This window comes from Ambystoma mexicanum, chromosome 7p (genome assembly GCF_040938575.1).
Source record: "Ambystoma mexicanum isolate Mex_15411 chromosome 7p, UKY_AmexF1_1, whole genome shotgun sequence".
Classification (NCBI taxonomy): domain Eukaryota; kingdom Metazoa; phylum Chordata; class Amphibia; order Caudata; family Ambystomatidae; genus Ambystoma; species Ambystoma mexicanum.
In genome coordinates, this window is record NC_090939.1 from 71,770,524 (window position 1) to 71,791,770 (window position 21,247).

Genomic DNA, 21,247 nt, shown 5'->3' on the forward strand with positions numbered 1-21,247 from the left:
ACTACTCCCACCGCTGCAGATGTCCATTGAGTCGCTTAATTGTATCTGCCTGTGTCTTGAGATGGGGGATCCAGGCGCCTTCCTTCCTCTTGGGCTTGGCACCCTATCAGGTTCAGCTTGGTCACGTGAGGTGGGACCGTGGTTGAGGCAGAATTCTGCACAATTAATATTGCATTTCCCACTGTGTGCCTGGCTTAATTTGCAGGTGTGACCTTGGCGTCGGCTTGCGGTATGCGAGTTTGCAACATTGTGCCCTTGACTGTCTGCTTTCGCCGGGCTCATTCTGCAGGGTCAGCAACCGAACTCTTGCTCGTTCAATGTTCATGGAAGCTTTTGCTTGCGGCCTACTTGGGTCTGGTGCATAGGTGGAGCCAGTTGATACACAGGTTCTTTAGGTTATGGTACCATATTGCTTCATCCCCAGTATCGTGTCTTCGTTATATTTCTCATTATGGAGCGTGAGCAAGCTTTTTAGATGAGTTCATTATGCGTCTTGCGTTTCTGCATTTTGAAAAGCCTATGTGAAAAATAATAAAGATGCACGTCCGTGGGTGTGTCCGTCGCCTACGTCATAGCACTGAGTATGTTCTTCGTGTGGATTGGTGTGGGAGTGTCCAGTGTACATGTTTGCACGGGTGTGCTGACCGTTGGCTAGGTGGTCATGGCATCTCTAACGATGTGTTGGTTTAGTGCTGGATGGTTCAGTCGAGTCCATCCATGCCGCAGGTGTCGGCATGTGCAGGGCAGGCTGGTGGGCAGGCGGGTGGGCACGCGAGTGGGCACATCCGTATGTTCCTGTACCAGGGTATTTGGTCGTCTGGTAGATGGGCAAACTCCTCTCGTGGCGGGTGTCTGGGCCGTGATTTTCTAGGCCAGGGTTGAGAGGGGTTTGGTGGTAGCCTTTTGTTCACTTTTCCCACTTCAGTTCTTTTTTTAGAAAATGTATGCGTGCCATTCCTCACCACATTTGTTTTCCTTACTTACACATGCTAAGTATTTCTGTTCAGGCCGTAAGCATTAAAAAAAACCTGTGTACCATGGCTCAGTTTTTGGCATGTGGTATTGCTTGTTTTGTGAGCCATTACGAAAAATGTGTGATTTCCTAACTGGAAGAGTTGGGGGAAATGTAGCGGGGCATTGCTTTTCTCAAAATTCACAGAAGCCATTGCATTAGCGGGCCAACCATGTCTACCATATACCTTTTTTTTATCTGTCATTTTCCCAATTTGTTCCCAAACTATCGAATTTTTCCCTACATAGTTGTTGCCTGACCTGCGCAAATCACCCCTTCCTAAACCTGGAATTGTGTCTACTTTTCAGAAATGTATGCCTTTCTGTCTTCCCATTCAGCTTTCCTACCCTCCTCTTCCATTCCATCCATGCATGTCCCATTGGAAAAAAAGGTCAAATCGCCTACCTCTCACAAAACGGCTGGTAACCATATCAAAATGTTTTTTTGGTTTCCACTCAACCTGCCCTTGAAAGCCTGGAAAATGGTGAATTCAGCACAGCAAACCATTTGTTCCTAGCTATTACAAGGAAAAAACCACAGGCTTCTGTGTACATCATTTTATTGCCATTTTCAGAAAAAGCCGAAAATATTCTCCCTTTTTGGTTATTTTCTCACCACCGATGTCAGGTTGCCCACATCGTTGTGTGGGCGGACCCCTGTTGGGTCCCACAGGACAGGACGGCCGGACGTGACGTCAGGGGAAGGGGGAGGGACGGGGGGGCAGAGTCGCCAGTTCCGCCGAGGAGATTAATAAACCGAGTTGTGAGAAACTCCTGGCTCCCGCGTATCATTCCGGCGCACGCAGGGTCATCGGCCCGGGTCCGCTTCAGAGCGAAGCGGAGACCCAACAACCCCCTACAGCAAACTAGAATTCTTTGGTGGCGTTATGACCCCTCCCTATATGTGGGAAGAAAAGGGGCCAAATTTGGCCGAGATATCTCATGCAACAAAAAAGTTACAAGGGATTGAATGGCGATATACCGAAATCACCAAAAAAGGCCTTGACACTAGGTGGGGGGGACCGTAGGCAGTTAAGGGGTTCAGGAACGCCTAGGTGCAAAGAAATATTAATTATTAATTACAAAAACATTTCTGTTTTACAGTTAAAATATATATTTGTTTTGCTTATAAAATACTCCCAATGGGAATAGGATTTACCTTTTTAATCCCTAAAATGTCATTTTACTCCAAACTTTAAAAAATAAGGAATAAAATACTTGCACTTCAAAATCTTATATGGAGCACTGACTGTACCTACATCTTCGTTATTCCTAGGGCTGTACCCACCCCTCGTAATGACTAGGCTGGTACATAAGTCACCTTATGTCTAGGCATACAGCCATCTCTCCTGCTGCCTAGGAAAATGCATACCTTTTCTTCTGCCTAGGCTTGCACGCCCCCCGTCCTACTGTCTAGGATTGTACCCACTTCTGCGCCAATGACAGTCTGATTGTACCCACCTCTCGTGGTGACTAGGCCGCTACCTCCCTCTCCTGTTTCCTAGGGTCGTACCCACCCCTCCTGCTGCCTACTCCTCTTCTCCCTGGGAGAGTGCAGCACCCTGTACTCACTTCTCCCTCTCCCTAGGAGTGTACATCAGCCTGCTGCTAACTAGTCCTATGTCTAGCTCTCCTGCTGAATACTAGGCCTGCATCTACTCTTGTGCTGTCTAGCCCGGGACCCCACACCCCTCCCTTTCTCGGAGAGGCCCCAGCTATGCAGCTGCTCCCTCCCCATTGATGAATAGGGGGGTCACGGGAGGAACAGCCTCGCTCCAAACTCCTCACAGCGAGAGGGGGCGGTGGCAGGCATCTCCAGTTCCCACTCAGAAACTTTCTTTCCTTTTCCTTCCCCTTCCACATCTTCTTTTTTTTACTTTTTAAAGGCAGGTCTCTTTTGGGAGAGCGCCGCCGTCCCCACACCAGTGCAATTTATAAATCACAGGCCGGCGCAGGGGAAGATTGCAGCGGTTTCTCTACGAGCTGCAGAACTTGGGCTCCGGCCGCTCTTTTGGGGGCTGGTTTAGGGAAGGCCTCCCTCCATTCCCCTCCCCCTCCCGGATCCCTGTCCCCTCCCCTCTCCTTTCAGAGCAGGGAGGCACCAGGCAGAGGGGAAACCAAAAGAAGGGGTTTGTGTGAGAGAGTTCAGTCACCCAGAGAAGCCTGTTGTTCCTCGTGGACGTGCACAGCTCCCACCCCCGTCTCCCCGCAAACAAAATGTCTGGGGCTTGAGAACTTTTCCGAGCAGCGAGGACGCCCCCCCGATCCCCCATAGCCCGAGCCCACACGGCTGCAGAACTTTACGCCTGGGACCCACCGGGATTGTGGTGGTTGCGGCTGTTTCTGGGCTCGAGTTTCCTGCTTTGCAGCTGAGTCTCTGCTCTGGTAAGTGGCCGCCGGCCCTGCGCCTTTCTCTGCGGAGCCCAAGTTTGCGGATTGTTGTGCGACTGCTGCTTGTGTTGCACGAGAGATAGGAGTGTGTACTAATTCATGTCTTTGGGGTGTGGGAGCTGCACAGAACACATCCTGTTCCTCCTCACGTTATCTGTTGTCGGTATGTGATGGGGATGGCCAGGGTATGTGCTCCGGGACAGATCGGTATTTGTGTGCTTCGTTTAAGGCCTGAGGGGGGGGATTTCTCTTGTTTCGTTGTCCGCCCCCTTGTAAGGACTGCCGTTCAGAGCAACGCCTGCTGCTTCCCAGGCCCCAAAAACAAGGAGAAAAGCCCACGAGGCAGCGCTTTGCAAACCTGGAATATGGATGTAGCAGGGGTCCTGTTTGAGGGGGGGGGGGTATCTTTGCTTGATTTTAGGTCGGCAGCAACGCGTCCCTGGGAGCTTTGCGGATTATGGGGCGGTGGGGAAGGGAATGTCTAAATGCTCTGTGTAAAATGCGTATTGTTCCTGCTCACTCGAGTCTACTTGGCAGACTATCCCACGGGGCGAAGAAATTCAGAAACACAAAGCCGTGTGTGTGTGTTAAAGTTTGTGTTTGGGATCGCAAAGGCACGTACTCTTTGCAGTGTGGCTCATAAGTACATATTCGTTTTTACAGAAAGTTACCCAGGGTTTTAAATGTTGCTGTCAGGCGGGGTCTGTGAAATATTTCATTTTGTGGGTGCGGTTGTCTGCTGGGTACAGGACAGGGTTGGCATTCGGAGGTTGCAAGCTGCCGACAAGTTCATCTTCGCCTGTCATATGTGAAGTGGCACATGTCGGGGGTAGGCCTGCCTATACTCTTACTCGATGCAGCAACCCTAGTAGCCGGGCGCCAAGTGGTTCCTTGGAATGGACGAGCTGCTGGCATGTGTCACCTGTAGTGCCCTGGAAGTGTATTCTCGCTGAGGTAAATAGCACGTGACCCGGAGTGGTGTGGCACTCCACGGCGCTGTGTTTATTGCTTGTGGTGTGCCAGCGCTCACCCTGCGGCTCTAACCGCTGCATGAAGTTATGTCCTAGGCTTGTAAAGCGCACACGCCTCACCAGAGTGGCTTCTTGGCGTTGGGACATGGCTCTGGTATATAAAGGGCCCATCTTATAGGCATGTACAGAGCTCTCAAGTTAGCTGTTGGCAGGTGGGTGCTAACCCACGAAGTTGGTGTATATTATTTTATGCAGTGGAACAATTCAACTTTTAAAATATCGTGACCATTGAATAATGTGGATATGCTTTGTACACACCTTTTTAGTGACTACATGTCTCAGGATGCAGAGAAAAACAAAACTAAATGAACCTCTTGCGCCTGAAGTGGGTTAGCTTGGTAAGCACAGGTCTACCTGCTGCGACCCCACCGAATTGGCCCGTCCCCCAGTCTGCCTAAATAGCCCATGTGTTTCGCACACATCAACTTTTCTATGTATGTCCGATACCTGTTGTTCAAACGGCGCATTGGAGTTGGGGGCGCCAAGATGCTTTTATTGACTTTTCGGGGGGGCTGAGCTACCCCCTGCTTGTGGGGAATGTTGGATGGGGAAGCACAGGTGGATTGTCCCACAGGAGCTATAATGTGTGTGCACTTTGTTCTGTTGCTGTGTGTCGTATGGGCCAACTGAAGCATGGATGCCAACTTCTGCCCCAACTTAAAACTACAAACGTATTGCATAGAAGGGGGAGAAAAGAGGCCAAATGTACTGCATAGAGGGGGGAGAAAAGAGGCCAAATGTACTGCATAGAGGGGGGAGAAAAGAGGCCAAATGTATTGCATAGAAGGGGGAGAAAAGAGGCGAATCACGACCAAGCGTCTCCCTATCAGTTGTGAGCAGCACACTGCGTCTGAGGTTTTCTCCCTGCTTTCTGGTTCTGGTGGCCTTGCATTGTGTAATGGGTCAAAAAGACCAAGCAGGGCAGATCGGGGCTCTGCACGCTACTCCCACCTGCCATGGGGGAACCCGAGGCCCCTTCGCTGTCTGGCACCTGTTACGGTGGTGTCCCTCTGCTTGGACCTCAGTGGGATTGCCCCTCCCCCTCAAAACATCTTCATAAACTCTCCAAAATAACTTCATAGAAATGTAACTTACTTAACCCCTGGTGGAGACTCGAAAGTGTGAGAGGTTTGCACGGGCTTCCCAAATGCATTGGGTAATTACTGCAGGCCCTTGGCATGCACACGTAACGCGTGGAGCACCCTGGGCTGGACAGCTTTCCATTTCAGCCAGAACGCTCATATTGTACCAGGCCACCGACATGTCTTCATGCTCGGGGCAGTGGAGCACCCTTATTTTCCTAGTGGTTGACCCTGCACCCCTTTTCCAGGGCTGCTCAATCCTAATGTATTCATTTGGTGTTGACAAAGGGTCCGAGTCATAGATTTTATGCACGGTTCAAATTGACTTTGCACTGCAGACACAAATCCTGATTCATGGAACTATGCAAAGTCAGTGCATAGTCATTTTTGCAGTACATATGACTGCACGGCAAAAATACATTCTGCGGCCGTGCAAAGTCACTTTGAGCTGTCCATAGAAATCCATGAATCGGGCCCTATGTGTACAGCAATGCACTAGTTTCAGTTTCTGAAACCAAATCCCAGGACTGGAAAAGTTGAGTGCGTTCTGATGGTCTTGTACATTGACTGGGGTTGGTGTGGTTTTGAAATCCAGGGGTGTCACTTGTGGACTACAAGCCCCCGCTTCTAATGCTGGACTTTCCCACCTAGAATGCGACCGTCGGAGATTTGCCCTGGAGTAAACTGGTCACATATTCGGGCACTTTTGCATGGGTGGGTCGAACTGGTTCTTGCTGCCAATTGAGCAAACAGATTTGCTCAGGGCATGGTCCATGCCTCCAGGCGGGGTGAGGGCAGTATAATTAACTGGGCATTCCTCTCTCATAGGTCAGAAGAGCTTGGGGGGAACCACAGGTGGCGCAGCTCCAGGCCCTGGAGCCGTCCCCAGGAGCGGCAGACCAGAAACCAATGTTGTTAGGCTGAGGGGGGGATCCTTGTTGAGAGCTGAGGTCAGGGAAAGCCACGGAGCTGCCAGGCGGTTGCAGGAGAGGTGCTATTATTTATAAAGCGCCGTGAAGGTCATCAAACAAAGTAGTTTACTTGAGGTAGCGCGGTGGGTGAACGCTCTGCGCAACGTATGGGCTCATCCTTCGGCGCACAATGAAAGGAGTGCCACCAAGTTTATTAATGTAACACTTATTGTGTAGTGCCGAGAGGGATTAGTTGCTGTTGTGCCTCAACTAAATCATCATTAAGTAGTATATTTCAGATCATTAAATCGTATATTTTAGATTGCTCTGTTAAACTAACGACGTTTTACTATTTGCCCGTAACTAAAGATTGATTTAAAAAACAAAAAAAAACTCCAATCTCTTGTGTAGTTTTTCTTTTCCACTGCCAATTTGTATTAGCACAACTTGTGTCGACACAATCCGATGGCCGGAAGTTGTCACCAAGCGAACAACAGTAGCTTTGCTTTTTTTGTATTTGTCAAATATCGGAGTTAACTGTTCGGCAGGTGACTAGGCTTCCTTCTACACTATTGATGTATTAATACACCTGTCTCTATGGGAGTGTCCTGACTTCCCAAAGGAGCCTCAGCAGAGAGGCACGCGTCACACCACAAGCGAGCATGGGGCAACACAACAACAAAACACAGCCTGCAAGGAACGACTAGAGCCATGCGGAGGCTCACACACAGCACCAAGGAGTGTGTAAAACGCACAACAGCGAGGAACCGCTGGATCAGGTTAGGGGCTATAGGGATGATTGTGTAACGTCACAACAGTGTTACAGCAAAGTGAAGCAGTGAAGACGACCAGAGTTGAGTGTTTTGCAGCAGAGGCAAGGACTCGAGGAACACTTGGCGGCATGTTTCCCAGCTGTGCTGTCATGTACGAGGGTGACGACTATTTTCACGATAGCAGCCGGCATGGTTACACATCTCAACACTACAGTCAAGAACCGGAGAAAAGAAGCCTGCGGACGGATAGTGGCGTGAGTGCACACGCTACAGCAAAGCGAAAGGACACCGAGCTGCCTGACAGCACAGAAGGTACACTCCAACTCTCAGCAGAGACAACGTGCACACAGCCCACACAAAACGGCACAACACAGGCAAGACACGCGCAACCATTAACTGGCCAGCCAAACATGCGATGTGGGTACTGATGAACAAACAGCCGGCCCCTAACTTGCCAGCAATACGGAGCAGCATGTTCTTTAGGGACAGTTCGCCACAGGCAGTAAGTAAAGACCATGGCCAGTGCACTCAAGCCAACAGAAAACACATGTAAACAGCAGTATTCAGGTGCAGGGACACACATGTTCGGACACCAAGACGATGTTCAACAATAAAAGGCTGGAGACTTGCAATGGCACTGTAGGACAGCCTTTAGGTACAGATCGTGCAACAGTTATAGTCCAGTATACAACAATTGTGGCAAAAAGCGTGCAGAAGAAGGGTGCATTGCATGCCCACGTGCAGTAGGGTTAATCTGGGTACAGACACCAGCAGAAGGGTACATGCCCACACACAGTAAGGTTGATCTGGGTACAGACACCAGCAGAAGGGTACATGTCCACACACAGTAAGTAGCGTTAATCTGGGTTCAGAAACCAGCAGAAGGGTACAGGCCCACGTGCAGTATATGATATTTATAACGCACCTGTACACAAGTGTTTCTTGTTGCGACAAGACAATGGGGGGCAGGGGGGGCGAAGGGAGGACAAGACAAACTATCTTACTACGCCTTGCGTAATTCAGATCGCAACAGCGTTAAAAGTGCAGGAGGAAGGGAGAGGGGAAGTGCAATTAGGGAATCCTTGTTCTTGAGCGAGTGCAGCGGGGCTCTGGTTAAGTGCAAGGAGGCAGGGGCTGTAGAGTTTAGTTGCAAGCCCTAAGCGTGTGGTAGCTCTGGAGGCAGTGTAGGGAAGACGGATCATGGAGGAACCTGGTACCCAGTGAGTGAGCGTTGATGACTTTAGTTCAGACTCCAGCATAACATGCTGTGTGCAGTAGCGTTAACCTAGGTTCAGACCCACAGTGCTTTTGGATGCTTTGAGGGTCTGGTCCTGTCATGCAAAGCAGAAAGACCAGCCTTTCTAACTCTTCTGCTGCGAGTACCTGATCATTAGGGCAATGCTACTCACCTCTAAACCAGGATATGCCTGCTTTGTGTGGCATGCTTTTGAAACTGACGTTCCTGGTTACAACTTCACACTTTGAGCTGCTGTTCTTGTAACTAGTGGCCTGCAGTGGCAAGTTACATTGTATCTCTGGACATGTTGGGGTCCTTGCATTATTTGGCTGGCAAGGTTAGAAATGAAGACTTAATGAGCAGGAGCTAAAATCAACTTCTGGGGACCCGGCATCCTCCCAGGGAAATGAGTGGTACATAGGCTAACCCACCACAGAATATAGTGACTCGATTTCAACATTTTGCTGCAAGAAAAGGAAACCTTGAGGCACAAATCTACTTTTGCATGCTGTATGCTTAATTAAAATAGAAGGTCACAATTAAACTCCAAACCTTTCATTGTAGATATCCCGATTGCAGGACTCGAAAATGCTGGGAGCTCCCGTTTCTAGCCTAGGAGAGCCTGGTTAACTTGAAACCATATGGGTGCCTTTGCTGTGACAGTAACTTTGAGTATTTGGGAATGTTAATAAAGAATTGGTGCACATTTAAAGATAATGCATCAAACCTAATGGGCAGAAGGTGTGGAAGATAGATTTGCGGTGCACTTGATACTCGCTCCTGGTTCCCCAGTGGTAGCTCCTGCCTAGTGGGTGGTGCCCAACATCCTGGAGCTGCTTTTAGCTTCTGCTCATTAAGTGTTTATTTCAGACCGTGTGATTGTGCCTCCTGATTGAAGGGAACCTCCCATGTTAATTTGTGGGACTGGGAAAACTTGATGATCTGGGCACCAGCTTCCTGAATTGGCACATTTAAAAATGACAGATATTGGGTATTGCCGGCATAACCTTTGTTAGTTATATCGTCGTCACAGAGTGCCGCAATTCTAACTTTTCCTTGGAATGCAAACTATTTAACTTTTTGTTCATTAATATTCTCCAGTAGGCTTCAATTGCCTTCTACATGTGTCCTAATGCCCCTTTGTATGTATTCTCAGACTTTAAGTCACATAGGTATGTTTGTATGACACTAGTTGGCATGGGGAGTCAAAAGTAGTTATGCCAGTTGTTTGTATCAAACTAACCAGGAGGTGACAAGCGCTCCCCGTAATTTCAAACCATTGGCACCTGCTTTGCATGCAAGTTAGTGGTTTTGCATTATCTGACATGCACTGGCAAGGGACATCAATGGCTTGAGCTGTGTCAAAAGTTGCTGTCTACACATTGGGACATCTGACCACTGAGGGGACCCTTGACTTTCATACTTGTGTGTCCGAATACCTGGGCAGTCTGTGTCATGGATGGGAGAGTAACCTCCAAGGCGAAATCCAGACTCCAGTTAAGGTTCATGATTAAATGGTATTCTTTCGAAATCGACATTGACTGGCGTGTCACATTTGAGTTGGTGGGAGGGGTTTTCGTGTTAAGTGCGGTGCGTTGGTTAGTGACCTCTAAGACTAGCACTTCCGACATGTTGGGTAGAGCTGTGGTACTAGCATGCTTTGACATGTACCAGTGGTCACCTGAAGCTAGGACTCTGGTGGTACGGGGCATGAGTTGACTATGGGCAGTGGTGGCTGCCTAAAGACTTAGTTGATTAGCAATGTACTGAGGGTTTTGTTTCTTTGCTCTTGGGTTTGGTTTTTCCTAGTTGAGACACATATATTGACTTATTTGATACCTGGGATTCTTAGTTTCTGGAGCAGTTGCCGGGTTACAACTTGCTGTAAATGTGGCCATTTGCATGTCCGTATGAGCAGAGATTTCTACTCGCTATGTTTTTCCATTATTTTATTAGTGGCAATGCCTAAAAGACCAAACAATAACCAAATAACAGGTTCCTAACAATCTTCACAGGTGTTTTAGTTGTGGCAATTTTCTTACTGGGGTGTGGGGTGGACGACCAATTGCCTTTAAACATGTTGAGGACCCAGGACTTGATAAGAGGTCAGTTACCTAGCATGAAGTTCCTTCCCAAGCCCTTCGAGACAAGATGTCGGAGGTCCGTATTATTCAGCACCCTTACACAAGCACACCCCTGACTTGTATAATTCTGAGCAAACTCCATGTATCTGTTGACCCTGAAGACTTCTGAGTAGCTCTTTCTTGGGTTTCACATACCCTATGGTGCTGAAGAGTACAGAGAGGTGCTGGCATTCATGTCCAGTCACTCCCCGGCCACCGCTGGACTCGTAGAGGGTTGGCGCAGGAGCAGTACTGATGCAATCCCACTCCCCAGAATCTGTTGTATGCTGTGCACAGTGGGCCCGGATTTAGGAACATCTACAACAGCAAGTTTTGGTTGCACAGATCTAGGAAACTGTGATCAAGTAATCGCTGCAGCCTGGTTTCAAGAAGAACACGCTAGACCAATCGGATGCGCTGGTCACTTGTTACGTAACGCGCTAGACCAATTGGATGGGCTGATCACTTATTACGCTTTGGTTGGTGAACTGGCTGCGACCCACTTGCATGCAGACCAGAAAACACACTTGCACATGGATGTTTCATAAACCAGTTCAGATCCTATGGCGGCGACTATTGGTCGATCTGGTATTCTTGTGCAGTACGGCAAAAAACTTATTTGAGTTCATGGAAGAAGGGATGCCACCCGCCCAAGAGTATAACTGGGCAGTGAAGAGCGCTAGAGCAATGACCCAAGTGCACAGAGGTTTAACCAATCCACAGCAGAATGCAGACCTGCAACCACTGTTCACGTGTCCGATGTGGCCTCAGTGGAGGGCTGTGTCCTGCAGTGTGATGGGTTGAGTGTGTGTGTATGATGGTATCATTGAGGTACACCCATTTAATTATTGTATTGGCATATTGCAATGCTTGCCACGCTTAATGTGGATTGGGCGAAGATGGCTTTTATTTAACAGATCTGTTTAATGGTACAGATCACCAGCAGGTGAATTGCTCCAGTTGCCGCCAAATGGTCCCCTCCCTGTTAGCCACTTGCAGAGACACAGCATCTGCTAATGAAGATGCCTGGGGCTCCATGGCTACTTTATCATTTTGGACTCTGTTTTGAAACTTGTGCGGCATTTGCCATTGTTTCTTGCCAATAGCAAGCACCATTTTCAGCACTGAAACAGCCACCAAGAAGGTGGTTGACGATGTCCTTCAGATTATCAATAAATGGGGCTTGTGCACGCTAGATTCATTGTTGGATTTCTTTTTATTATCTGGTCACCTGATTTTGATTTATGTTGTGATACGTGGGCGTAGGCTAGGCGCAAGTGACCGGGCCTGTCTAATGTATACTTAAAGCTTAACCCCACCAATACCAAATTCATACTCCTGGGCCTCCCCTCCAAGCAGGAACCCACACAAATGTGGCTGGACGGACTGTGCTTGGATGGGTTTAACCCTTGGCTCACCCATGCAGCAAAATCCCTGGGTGGTGTTGTGGATAACACTCTATACTCCCAACAACCCATCGCAACAAAGTGTTGGCAATGCCTACAGTTTGGGCTTTTGTGAAGGCATTTACTAAGTAGGCACTGATGTGATGGTACAAACTAGCCATTAATGGTAGCAGCTGAACATGGTCCAAGTACCTGGGTATACAATAGCAGTGCCTGTCAAATTTCACTCCCAATATCTATACACAAAACACATCTGTTGGTTTTGCCAGTGGTAGTTTTCACCAGGACTTCAGTGAAGGACACCCACGTATCAAGTGTTTGATTAAGACATCAGTAGTATATGTACAGCTTTATTTTAAATCCTGAATTTTCAGAAAACTGCTGCGCTCTTGTCCTCTCGAACTCAACTCCAGTGGCGACCAGACTAATCCAAGTCTTCTTCCGTTTGGGAAAGAACTGAAAGTCTGCTCACCTTGGTGTAACTTCGATTCTGGCTATCTTGTGTACACTTCCCTCTATATATTCCACTCTGATAATTATTTGTCCTATTTAGTTGATGACTTGTTATCGTTACCTGTGTTTGCTCTATGATGTGTACAGCACTCTGTTGCTGCCGGGCTAGGTTTGCATTGCAAACCTATACAATAAATTGTTCAGAAATTGATCCCTGCGTGAAGGTCCAGGAAGAGTTTATACTCTTGGGTATGGGAACATTGACCAGGGGGCAGGAGCTCTGCCTGGAAAACAAGGATATAGTACAATATACAATGCAGCAAATCTACCTTTGTGAGATTCAAGTTGTCTTTTTCCAGTTAGATATGTTTAAATATATTCTAGAGTCTCCAAATTTAGTAATATTGAAACAATGGGAAACCTTTTGGTCCAGCTCTTAAAAAATATGCACTGAAAAAATAAAACCAATGAAGTTATTTTATCTGCGCAGTATTCTTGCTGTCTGTTGAAACAGTGAAACTCACCCTTTTACTTTTATTGAAACTTTACTGGAACATGTTGCTGCTTCATAGCTCCAAAATTATTCTGTTGGGTGTGAGCAGCAATCCTGTTCTGGTTGGAGTCTTTTCAAGCTGGAACATTCCTATTGGTTTTTGCCACTATAAACACAGGACTTAAAAAGTAAAAAGATTGACTGGATGAGCTACTCCTTCACATAGGACGTTTTTAAGAGGTCTTGGCCTTTGTGTTATTTGTTTTACTAGAAAACTCAGCCACATCTTAAAATATTTTAAGATCTTTACTGCACCACCAAGTACTGAGTACCTGGGTGTGACCACATGAGACATATTAACAAGCATTGAAACATTGAGCTTAACAGATATCCTAGATAGAAGCTCCTCTAGACTGTGCCCATGGTGTTGGTGCTCTTCTAGTGGATCTACCTTCTATTTCCTCTGGACGCTAGCGCTTGGATGTCGTAACTCATTGCAGTAGTCTCCTTTGAAGCACCAGATGATCTTAAGAATGAAGACTTGACTTTTCGCTCTCTACCTCAAGCCCAAAGGTGGCACATGGGAGGCAGAATGCCAATCCCTTGTGTGCTCTACGGACATAAGCAGAACCATCCCGGCATCCAGCCCTGTCAAAGATGCTGCTTTTTCTTGAACCCGCAGCCAAGGACGGGATGACTTATTTCATGAGATAAATGAAAGGAAGAGACCATTCTTGCTCTAAAAGCTGGAGTAATTGCCGCTGGCAAGACCTGAAAACAGGGAGCCACACACAAAAAAGCCCATGACTGCCTGCTTCCCACTGGCCATTTCTTGCCATAGTCATAAACACAAATTCTTCCCCGAAGACTGGATCTTTGCCGCCCCTTGAATTATGGTCTGGCTCTTGAGGTGAAACCCCTTGCAGGGCTCTTTTTGTGCAAGTTCCTACATGCTTGTCTTACTTGTGAACCCTGTCCGCTTTCTCTTCAAACGTGCACCAAATATTTGGCAAATCCAGGGCTACTGTCATAATCCGTCGTCTCATCCCTCGTATGAAATGCCTAGTGCTGAAGGGTGCCCCCATCGTAGGAGCATCTGCCAGACTGTCGCATGCCAAATCCGAGAGGAACTCTGCCTGCTGATGCATCCCCTCAATAAACTGAAAAGTCTACTCCCTCCTCCATCTTGTCATGGAGCAGCCGAAAATTCTCAAATAAAGATGTCGCCTTGTGAGACATAGTAGGTCCCAGCTCCTAGGTCCAGGTGCACCCCAATCAAAGTTCTCTCTCAGGACTGAGTCTACTTTCTTATCCTTGTAGTTCCTTACTGATGCGATTGGAAACCCCTTCCCTCGTTAAATTTGAAAGCGTGGAGTCTGCCGCCAAAGACACAGGCAAGTGATCCTGTTCTCCAGCCAGTGCGTCCCTCTATTCCTTCGCCATTTTTCTTCTCTTTTCTGGCCGGAATGAGAGATTCCACAAACGGCAGCACGGTTGCCTTTTCCTGTAGCTCTGCAGCTTTCTTGAGTTTAATAATTAAACGAATTAAATTTTAATTGGTTCCCTAGCGTGTGGCCGAATTACTGCTTCCGCCTCGAGGTTCTTCCTCCTCGGTTTCTCTGCTTCACGATCAGAAGATGGTGAGAAAACTAGTAAAGGAGGGGGAAATAACCAGTGCTTTTGATTTCTACCTCATTTTAGAATCTCTTGTCTCGATTTCTCAGATGGGCTCCTGTAACCTCTCCTCCATTTTGGATCTCCTAAAACCTCATAGGCGCGGTCTAGGAAGATTGCGAGGAAGGAGAGGGCTTCCTGCGGTTCCTTTTCCCCGTGTTAGCAATATCATTTCAGCAACAGAGAATCAAAGTAGTCTGTATGTCTCCTAAGAACGTCGCTCCTGCGACGACTGCGTTCCTAGGCAACCGATGACGCTCAAATACCGCGTCTTTAGCTGCGCGCGGCGACGTCACTGTTGGGCCAATGCGCATGCGCACAGTTTCCCCTGCTTAACTTTGCACATGGGATCGCACTTTACTGACCATGGTGGACACAGGCCGAGACCCCCAACCGGGGGCGGTGGTCAACGGCGCAGCACCATTTCAGTAGCTTAGGGCAGAGCGCTTTAGCACCCCCAGCGGGCCCCGAGCAGAGAGAGCGCCTGCTCCTCACCCGGGGTCCACCACGCCCTTTTATGTTCCCCTGCGGCCAGGTATAAGCCGCACGAAGTGCCTCTTTGCACCTCCCACAGCCCAGCAGAGGGGCAGCCCTTTCTAGTGAGATGCAGTCCCCCGCCTCCCCTCTCACTGCCAGGAATGACAGGAAAGGAACATGGGAGGATGCTGGGCAAGTGTTCTCCATTTATGGGGAGACGGGATTCTGGAACGGCTCGCAGGAAGGCAAGTGGCCTTCACGTGTAAGGAATGGGACGGGAAGGGTGTAGCCGGATCAGCCGTTTCATCAGCAGTGTTACACCTTCTAATCAAGTTCCCAGTGATGGATCAATGTCTGCTGTGAACAGTGTACATTGTTGCAGTCATAAGTGCACACCCTGCAGCCTGGACAGGCTTCACTGTTACCTAACAATGCATTGGCGAGCCCAAAGACGTTTATGGTAAAGTGCATCCAGATTTCGTCCCAGTCATTACCCACAGAGATGTGCATGCTAATTTAATGGCACAAATCAGACTAATATTTCCCGATGCTCTGAACTGGTTATATGAAGTGATGTATATGTGACAATCCCGGGTCGTTCCTTGGAGAATTTTCCCTGCGGCCTGCCCCTTCTTCATGCGTAACCTGTTGCCTGTATGGACCAGGTTTCCCCTCTGTTTTAGGAGAGTGTTTGTGGCTTGCATTTTAGACGTGCCTAGGCAGAAGCGGTGTACTTTGTTGTACTGCCCCAGGTAGGTGGTTTCCTGTAGTCTGATGGCGACTGGGTGCACCCGTGGTGACATGCGATTGACCACTGAGCATCTAGTGGTGAAGGGCGTTCGGGGTAACTCCTCTTAATGGACCAGCCAGAACTAGTGGCAGTGCTAGCCCTTTACAGGTCTGGTCGTGGCCTAATGGAATGGCTTGGGTAGGACCATCTACCCCAAACAAAACATCAGGAGATCCTGAAAGCATGTATTTTAGGCTATGCGGAATGATCCCTTTTGGTCTGGTCTGCATCCAGTCTGCATACTGTAAATAAAACACTTTCTGCAAGTAAATCGCTTTCTTACTCGTATATAAGGAATTAAATCAGTGAGTAAATCACCCCCTTTCTGTAAATAACTCACCCAGGCCTGGCATCAGGAGCAACTTCAAAGCCCTACTTAAGTGGTCATTTTAGGGTTTCAGCTCCCACTGGCTACCTTCCTTTGAACTGGTCTGCAGAGGCCAATACACCACTCCCGTGGTAATGTGATTCTTTTTTTTTTTTTCTCCACAGTATGAAGCCCCAAGGTAGCACTGATGCCATGCACTATTTTCTACGGTATCAAGTCTTTACAAACTAAAGTCAGCCTCTCTTTAAATGTGCATTTGCTTGCCAAAGACGGACATCTTTAAAAAGGGTTTACTTATCACTGAAAAGTTGTATCCATGACCAACCCAAGCAGCTCTGCCATTTGCGTTTGAATTGGGAAACGTCTCCATTATAATCTATGCACCACTAAACTGCCTCAGAGGGATAGGGGAGGGCAGTGGAGCCAACATAACTTTGTAAAGTCCCGCCAAGCATATTCAGCGAGCCTTATAATCATCTCTGAGAAATGTGAGGGGGGCAAATAGTACCAATGTAAGCTACTGGCTACTCCGTGTAGGAAAAAAAAATAGTATTTTTGGAACACAAGAATGACCTCACATTTTTATATTTGACAAACCATTCAAGCCTGCAACCCTTCTGAGTACATATTAAACACAGGCCATGCTGCTCATTTAATTTATGATAACCTAAGTAAAACATCTGCCAACCACGATCTATATACTCATTTGGGCAACCTCAGCCTTTGGGCATTAAGAGGTGGAAGTTATGCCTGAGCAGAAAACTGCTTCTGGTTTCCCTGCACACATTCCTTTCACAATTTGGTCGGTTACCAACTAATGCATGTCTTCTCTGTGCACCTTTTCAGGCTCTTGATGCGCTCAGAATGGTAATTTGCTGGGGATTTGGGGAACCACTGCAGCGCCCCGGGTTGTGGGTAGTTTTTGGAGACTGCCTGGGCTCTGTCCTGTCTATGCCCGGCCCACTTAGAGCCATGTTTGAAACAGGAGGGATGGCGTCCTGCCACTTACTTTTAATCTCTTTACATATACATTTTAGTAAAGACTAGGTTATTCAGCATGCTTGGTTTGACAAAAGCCATTTCCTTAAGCTAACTGACGTAAGTGTTCAGACAGATGAACAATTAAGCCCTTAAAGGGTGCACTGTAGCTTTTTATTTAGCCAGTGTTAGTTAGTAACTGCAGAGAGAATTTTCTGCGTTCAGTTTAACATAAAACTTTTTAGTTTTTTATTTTTTTTAGTGTACATATACATCAAAGCACATTTATGATATTTAACAAATGCATCAAAGAAAAATTAGCGAGTGCTTAAAAAAGAATTAACAAACAAAACATACAAATGCACAATCATTGGTGGTTTGCCTAAATGTGCAATAAATGCAAAGAAACATGGTATAATGTTTAAACACAAGGCAAACAACTGTATGAAGTGCAGGAGTCAAAAACCGTGTGTCAGAAGAAGGGTATTGTTTCCTTTCTGAAACTAAATGTATTGCAGACTCCTGGGAGAAAAGGACCTAGTCGTTGGTCACTTAGTTGACAAGTACGGCCCATGTCCATGGCTCTATCTGCATTGGCGCATATTGGGAGATGCCCAGAGCATCCTTGAAATGTGCTTAAGTGCATCCCAAAGATTCCCTTTGAATCCCTGCATTTACATCCGTGCAAGTCATTACAAACCATGGTACGTTTTCTATATGTCGGGCTGTAACACTGAGGAAACGGGGGGGGGGAGGGGGGTTGCGGAGCTGTTGACAGATACACCAGTATTGCCATTGATGGCTTATTTTGTAACTTAAAAGTTAAAAATATTCCCATTTAGTCTATTTATCCATGAGCTTTTTTCAGCAGCTTACAGTCCCGTTTTATAAATAACTCCTTGTGCAGCAGCTCATCGTCATCCATGGCATTGCACGGATTCCATGAGCTCCCAGAAGTGATGGAAGAGTGTTTGCGTCTTTCACCAGCAGCATGTACATGAGTTGCAAATTTCTCTTTTTAAGCCATTTAAAAGATATCTTTTTTCCTCTATGATGTCAAAGTTGGCCCCATGTTCAGGTATGGAGAGGATGTTGAGGAGGAATGGCTGTGCATGCCTTCTGGCTCCCTTACCATGGCCACTGTCCAGGGCTTTGGGTGGGCCGGGACCGTCAGTCCCCCATGAGTTGCACCCAACCCGATCAAGAGCACTCATATGAGTGTGGGGAGGATGCAGGATGCTGTGAAAGAACTGCTGTAGGGCAGCCAGCACCTGACTCCAAACCCGTCCACATTTTTATATATGACTCCTAGTCTGTCACTCTACTGGTAGGCGCACAGAAGGGTTGCGGGATTGAATCATTGTCACAAATACACAAATATGTCATATATAAAACATTTTGTTTGTTCTTACTTCCCAACATGCTCTTTGATTTTATGCAAAGCACCAAGTAGTTTGCCTTGGTGCTATGTGTGCCCCACCCCCATTTTCTCATGGGTGCCCTCATTGGTGATTTCAAGGCCAGCTGAAGATGTCAGAGATATGTTAACCCTTATGAAAAAAGGGAAAACTGAGTTGCACCAGTATGAACTATACGTGCAGTCCTGGCCTCTTCCCGGAATCAATAGTGACCAAAAAACACAGGAGATCAGGAGATGGTCGATATCCACAGAGATAAAAACCCTAAAGTTAAAGAATTATATATATCTCAAATCTCATGGAGAAACAATTAACAAACAATGAAGAACAATTTGCGTGAATAAAGTGAATTTTAATAAATGCATATTGAACCAAGTGGTGGTTGGCACTATTAACATATATAGATGAAGTGCGGACTCTTGTTCAGCAAACTGTAAACTGACTGCTGGATTAGATATGGGCCTATAAAGAAATGGATCACCAAAAGAAATTACTCGAGTGTAATTCCCAAAAGGTTTATGCATATGCCATTGAGGTTTTGCAGTGGCTAATGCTCGACCTGTTTCAGTTCTTAAATCCTATCAGTCGGTGAACCTTCCCCACGCTTTATCCAGGGGTTTCAAAATTCAAAACCCCTCAATTTTCATAGCAATGAAGCTTTTAACTTGTCATACTTTGGATCAACACAAAAAACAAGGAGGTAGCCATTAATGCCAGTGGTCTTTTAGACGGAGGGATTAACACTTGAAGGTCTGTCTTTGTAACACAGACTTTTGTTTGAGAAGACTGGTGCTTGCCTAGGGAATATGTGCCTACTATTAGCCTTTCCTCGCAGGTAGTCAATAGCTACATGTTATCATGGGACAGGCAGACAACAGGGAAGCTGAAATCCTAAATGGGCCTTAATGGCTACTATGCACATAGGGCCTGGGTAATTCATTTTTTAGAATGAAGGTGATTGCTTATGTCCAGATCAGAAAAAGATTCCTTTACACACAGCCGTTTATTTGGAAGCTGAACCGGAGGAAGTTTTAATTTACAGTATGCAGACTGGATGCAAACAAGACTACCTGATACCATACTAGGCGGCCCAAAGTATGTGTTCACAGCTTTGTGATGTTTGTTTGGGGAAGGTGACCCTTGCCTATCAAATGACTCTCTAGGCTATGCTGAGCAGACTTTGAACACGCCCTCTTTTCAGAGACACCTCCGGCCCTCTTGAGTTCGTATCCCATTTAAAGCTCTGCCTCCATCCAACCACTGCACTATGAAGTGGAGTACATATTACTTAGTGCTTTCAAAATGGTAACATGGCAGGCACTCCAGGGGACTGCTGCTTAAGGTAAATGTTTGAGATTATTTTTTTATTTTTTTTTATTTTTTATTGATATATGGTTATACAATTGACAACCTTTTATCAAGTTAAAACAGATTAGAAACTTTTCCTTAGATTTTAAGTAACTGTCAAATTTCCTGTCACAATTTTTTCACACATGGATAGCTGCTTCTGTATAGTGATGGAGAATTTGACTACATCAAGAGATACTGATGTTTTTTCGCCCGATTGAAGCATTTTCCACCATAGTTCTCTTGATTTGTATCCGTATTTGTTAATGATGGGAATCATATGAACGGTTCTTTGTGGTGATAGAGCCGGGCAAATCATGAATAGATGATACAGATTCTCTGATGACTCAGGGTCTTGACAAAGTCTGCAATTCAGAGGGGTATCGTGGTTTCTTGGCCAGGCAGTTTCTCGTGTTTTAATTAGATTGAGCCGGAATCTAAAAAATTGATCTCTGAAATACCTGTGCGGAAACAGTCTTAGATATCTTGGTAAGGAATTTGGTCTTTTGCTGTCCTCCCACGGTTTCCCATAGGTCTTGCATGTTAACCATTCATTTTCGGTTCTGAACCAGTCATAGGAGTACAGTTTTTTTTTTTTGTTTTTACTTTGTCCGGGTTGTTGATTAGAGTATCCATTTGTTCTCTTGTAGCATCAAGTAGACGTCGACATTCTGTTTGCCACTCGCTCAGAGTTGGATCAAATTCTTCCATGAGAGCTTTTTTAGGCACTTAAATCCGCCTTGAGGATTTAGCTCCATGCATTTTCTGTAGAATGATAACATCTTCCATTCGACAATCGCTAGCATGGAGGTTAGGTCTAGCTCTCTGCGGATTGCCTGTATTGGAGTGCCTTTGGGAAGGCGAAGTATGTTTTTCCAAAAGTGGCCTTCTAGAACTGCCCAATTTTTGGCTTTAAAATTGAATGATGTTTCGGCGCCATAGGTAAGGATCGGAATTACCTTCGCTTTGTAGAATTTAATAACTGGAATCAGACTGAAGCCACAGTATCGTTTCAGGATAATTTTGCCTAGACCTGTCAGGTTCAGAACTTTTTTTCTTAGTGTTTGGAGCCGCGCAGCATCGATTCTGCTTGTGTTAACACAAACTCCTAGATATTTAAAGGATTGAACTACGGGGACTTTTATTCCGAGTAGAGACCAGTGCATTGTTTTAGTTCGTAACTGGCTCCTCTGAACACCAAAAAGGTAGTATGGCCGATTTTTTGTGGATTAATTGTAAGTCCATTGGTTTCCACATACTGTTGTAGGATGTTTAATTGTCTTTGAAAACCGATTGGAGTTTGGTCTATGAGGACCACATCATC

The 21,247-nt window shown here is 46.5% G+C and overlaps 1 protein-coding gene and 1 long non-coding RNA gene across 3 annotated transcripts in view; one reads left to right on the forward strand and one right to left on the reverse strand.

Annotated features, from left to right (window-relative positions):
- Nucleotides 1-21,247, reverse strand: part of LOC138525702 (uncharacterized) — a 103,067-nt gene that overhangs the window by 36,215 nt on the left and 45,605 nt on the right. The gene's annotated exons all lie outside the window — the stretch shown is intronic.
- BOC (BOC cell adhesion associated, oncogene regulated) overlaps nt 2,924-21,247 on the forward strand; it is a 216,990-nt gene continuing 198,666 nt past the window's right edge. The window contains exon 1 of one of the 2 annotated variants that reach the window (XM_069635800.1): nt 2,924-3,396. Coding sequence is in view for 1 of the 2 variants with exons in the window: in XM_069635799.1 (XP_069491900.1) it covers nt 15,332-15,522 (191 nt within the window). In the remaining variant the exon portion in view is untranslated. Of the gene's footprint in view, nt 3,397-14,974; nt 15,523-21,247 lie in introns of those variants that run through there. The other variant, XM_069635799.1, reaches the window with a different exon arrangement.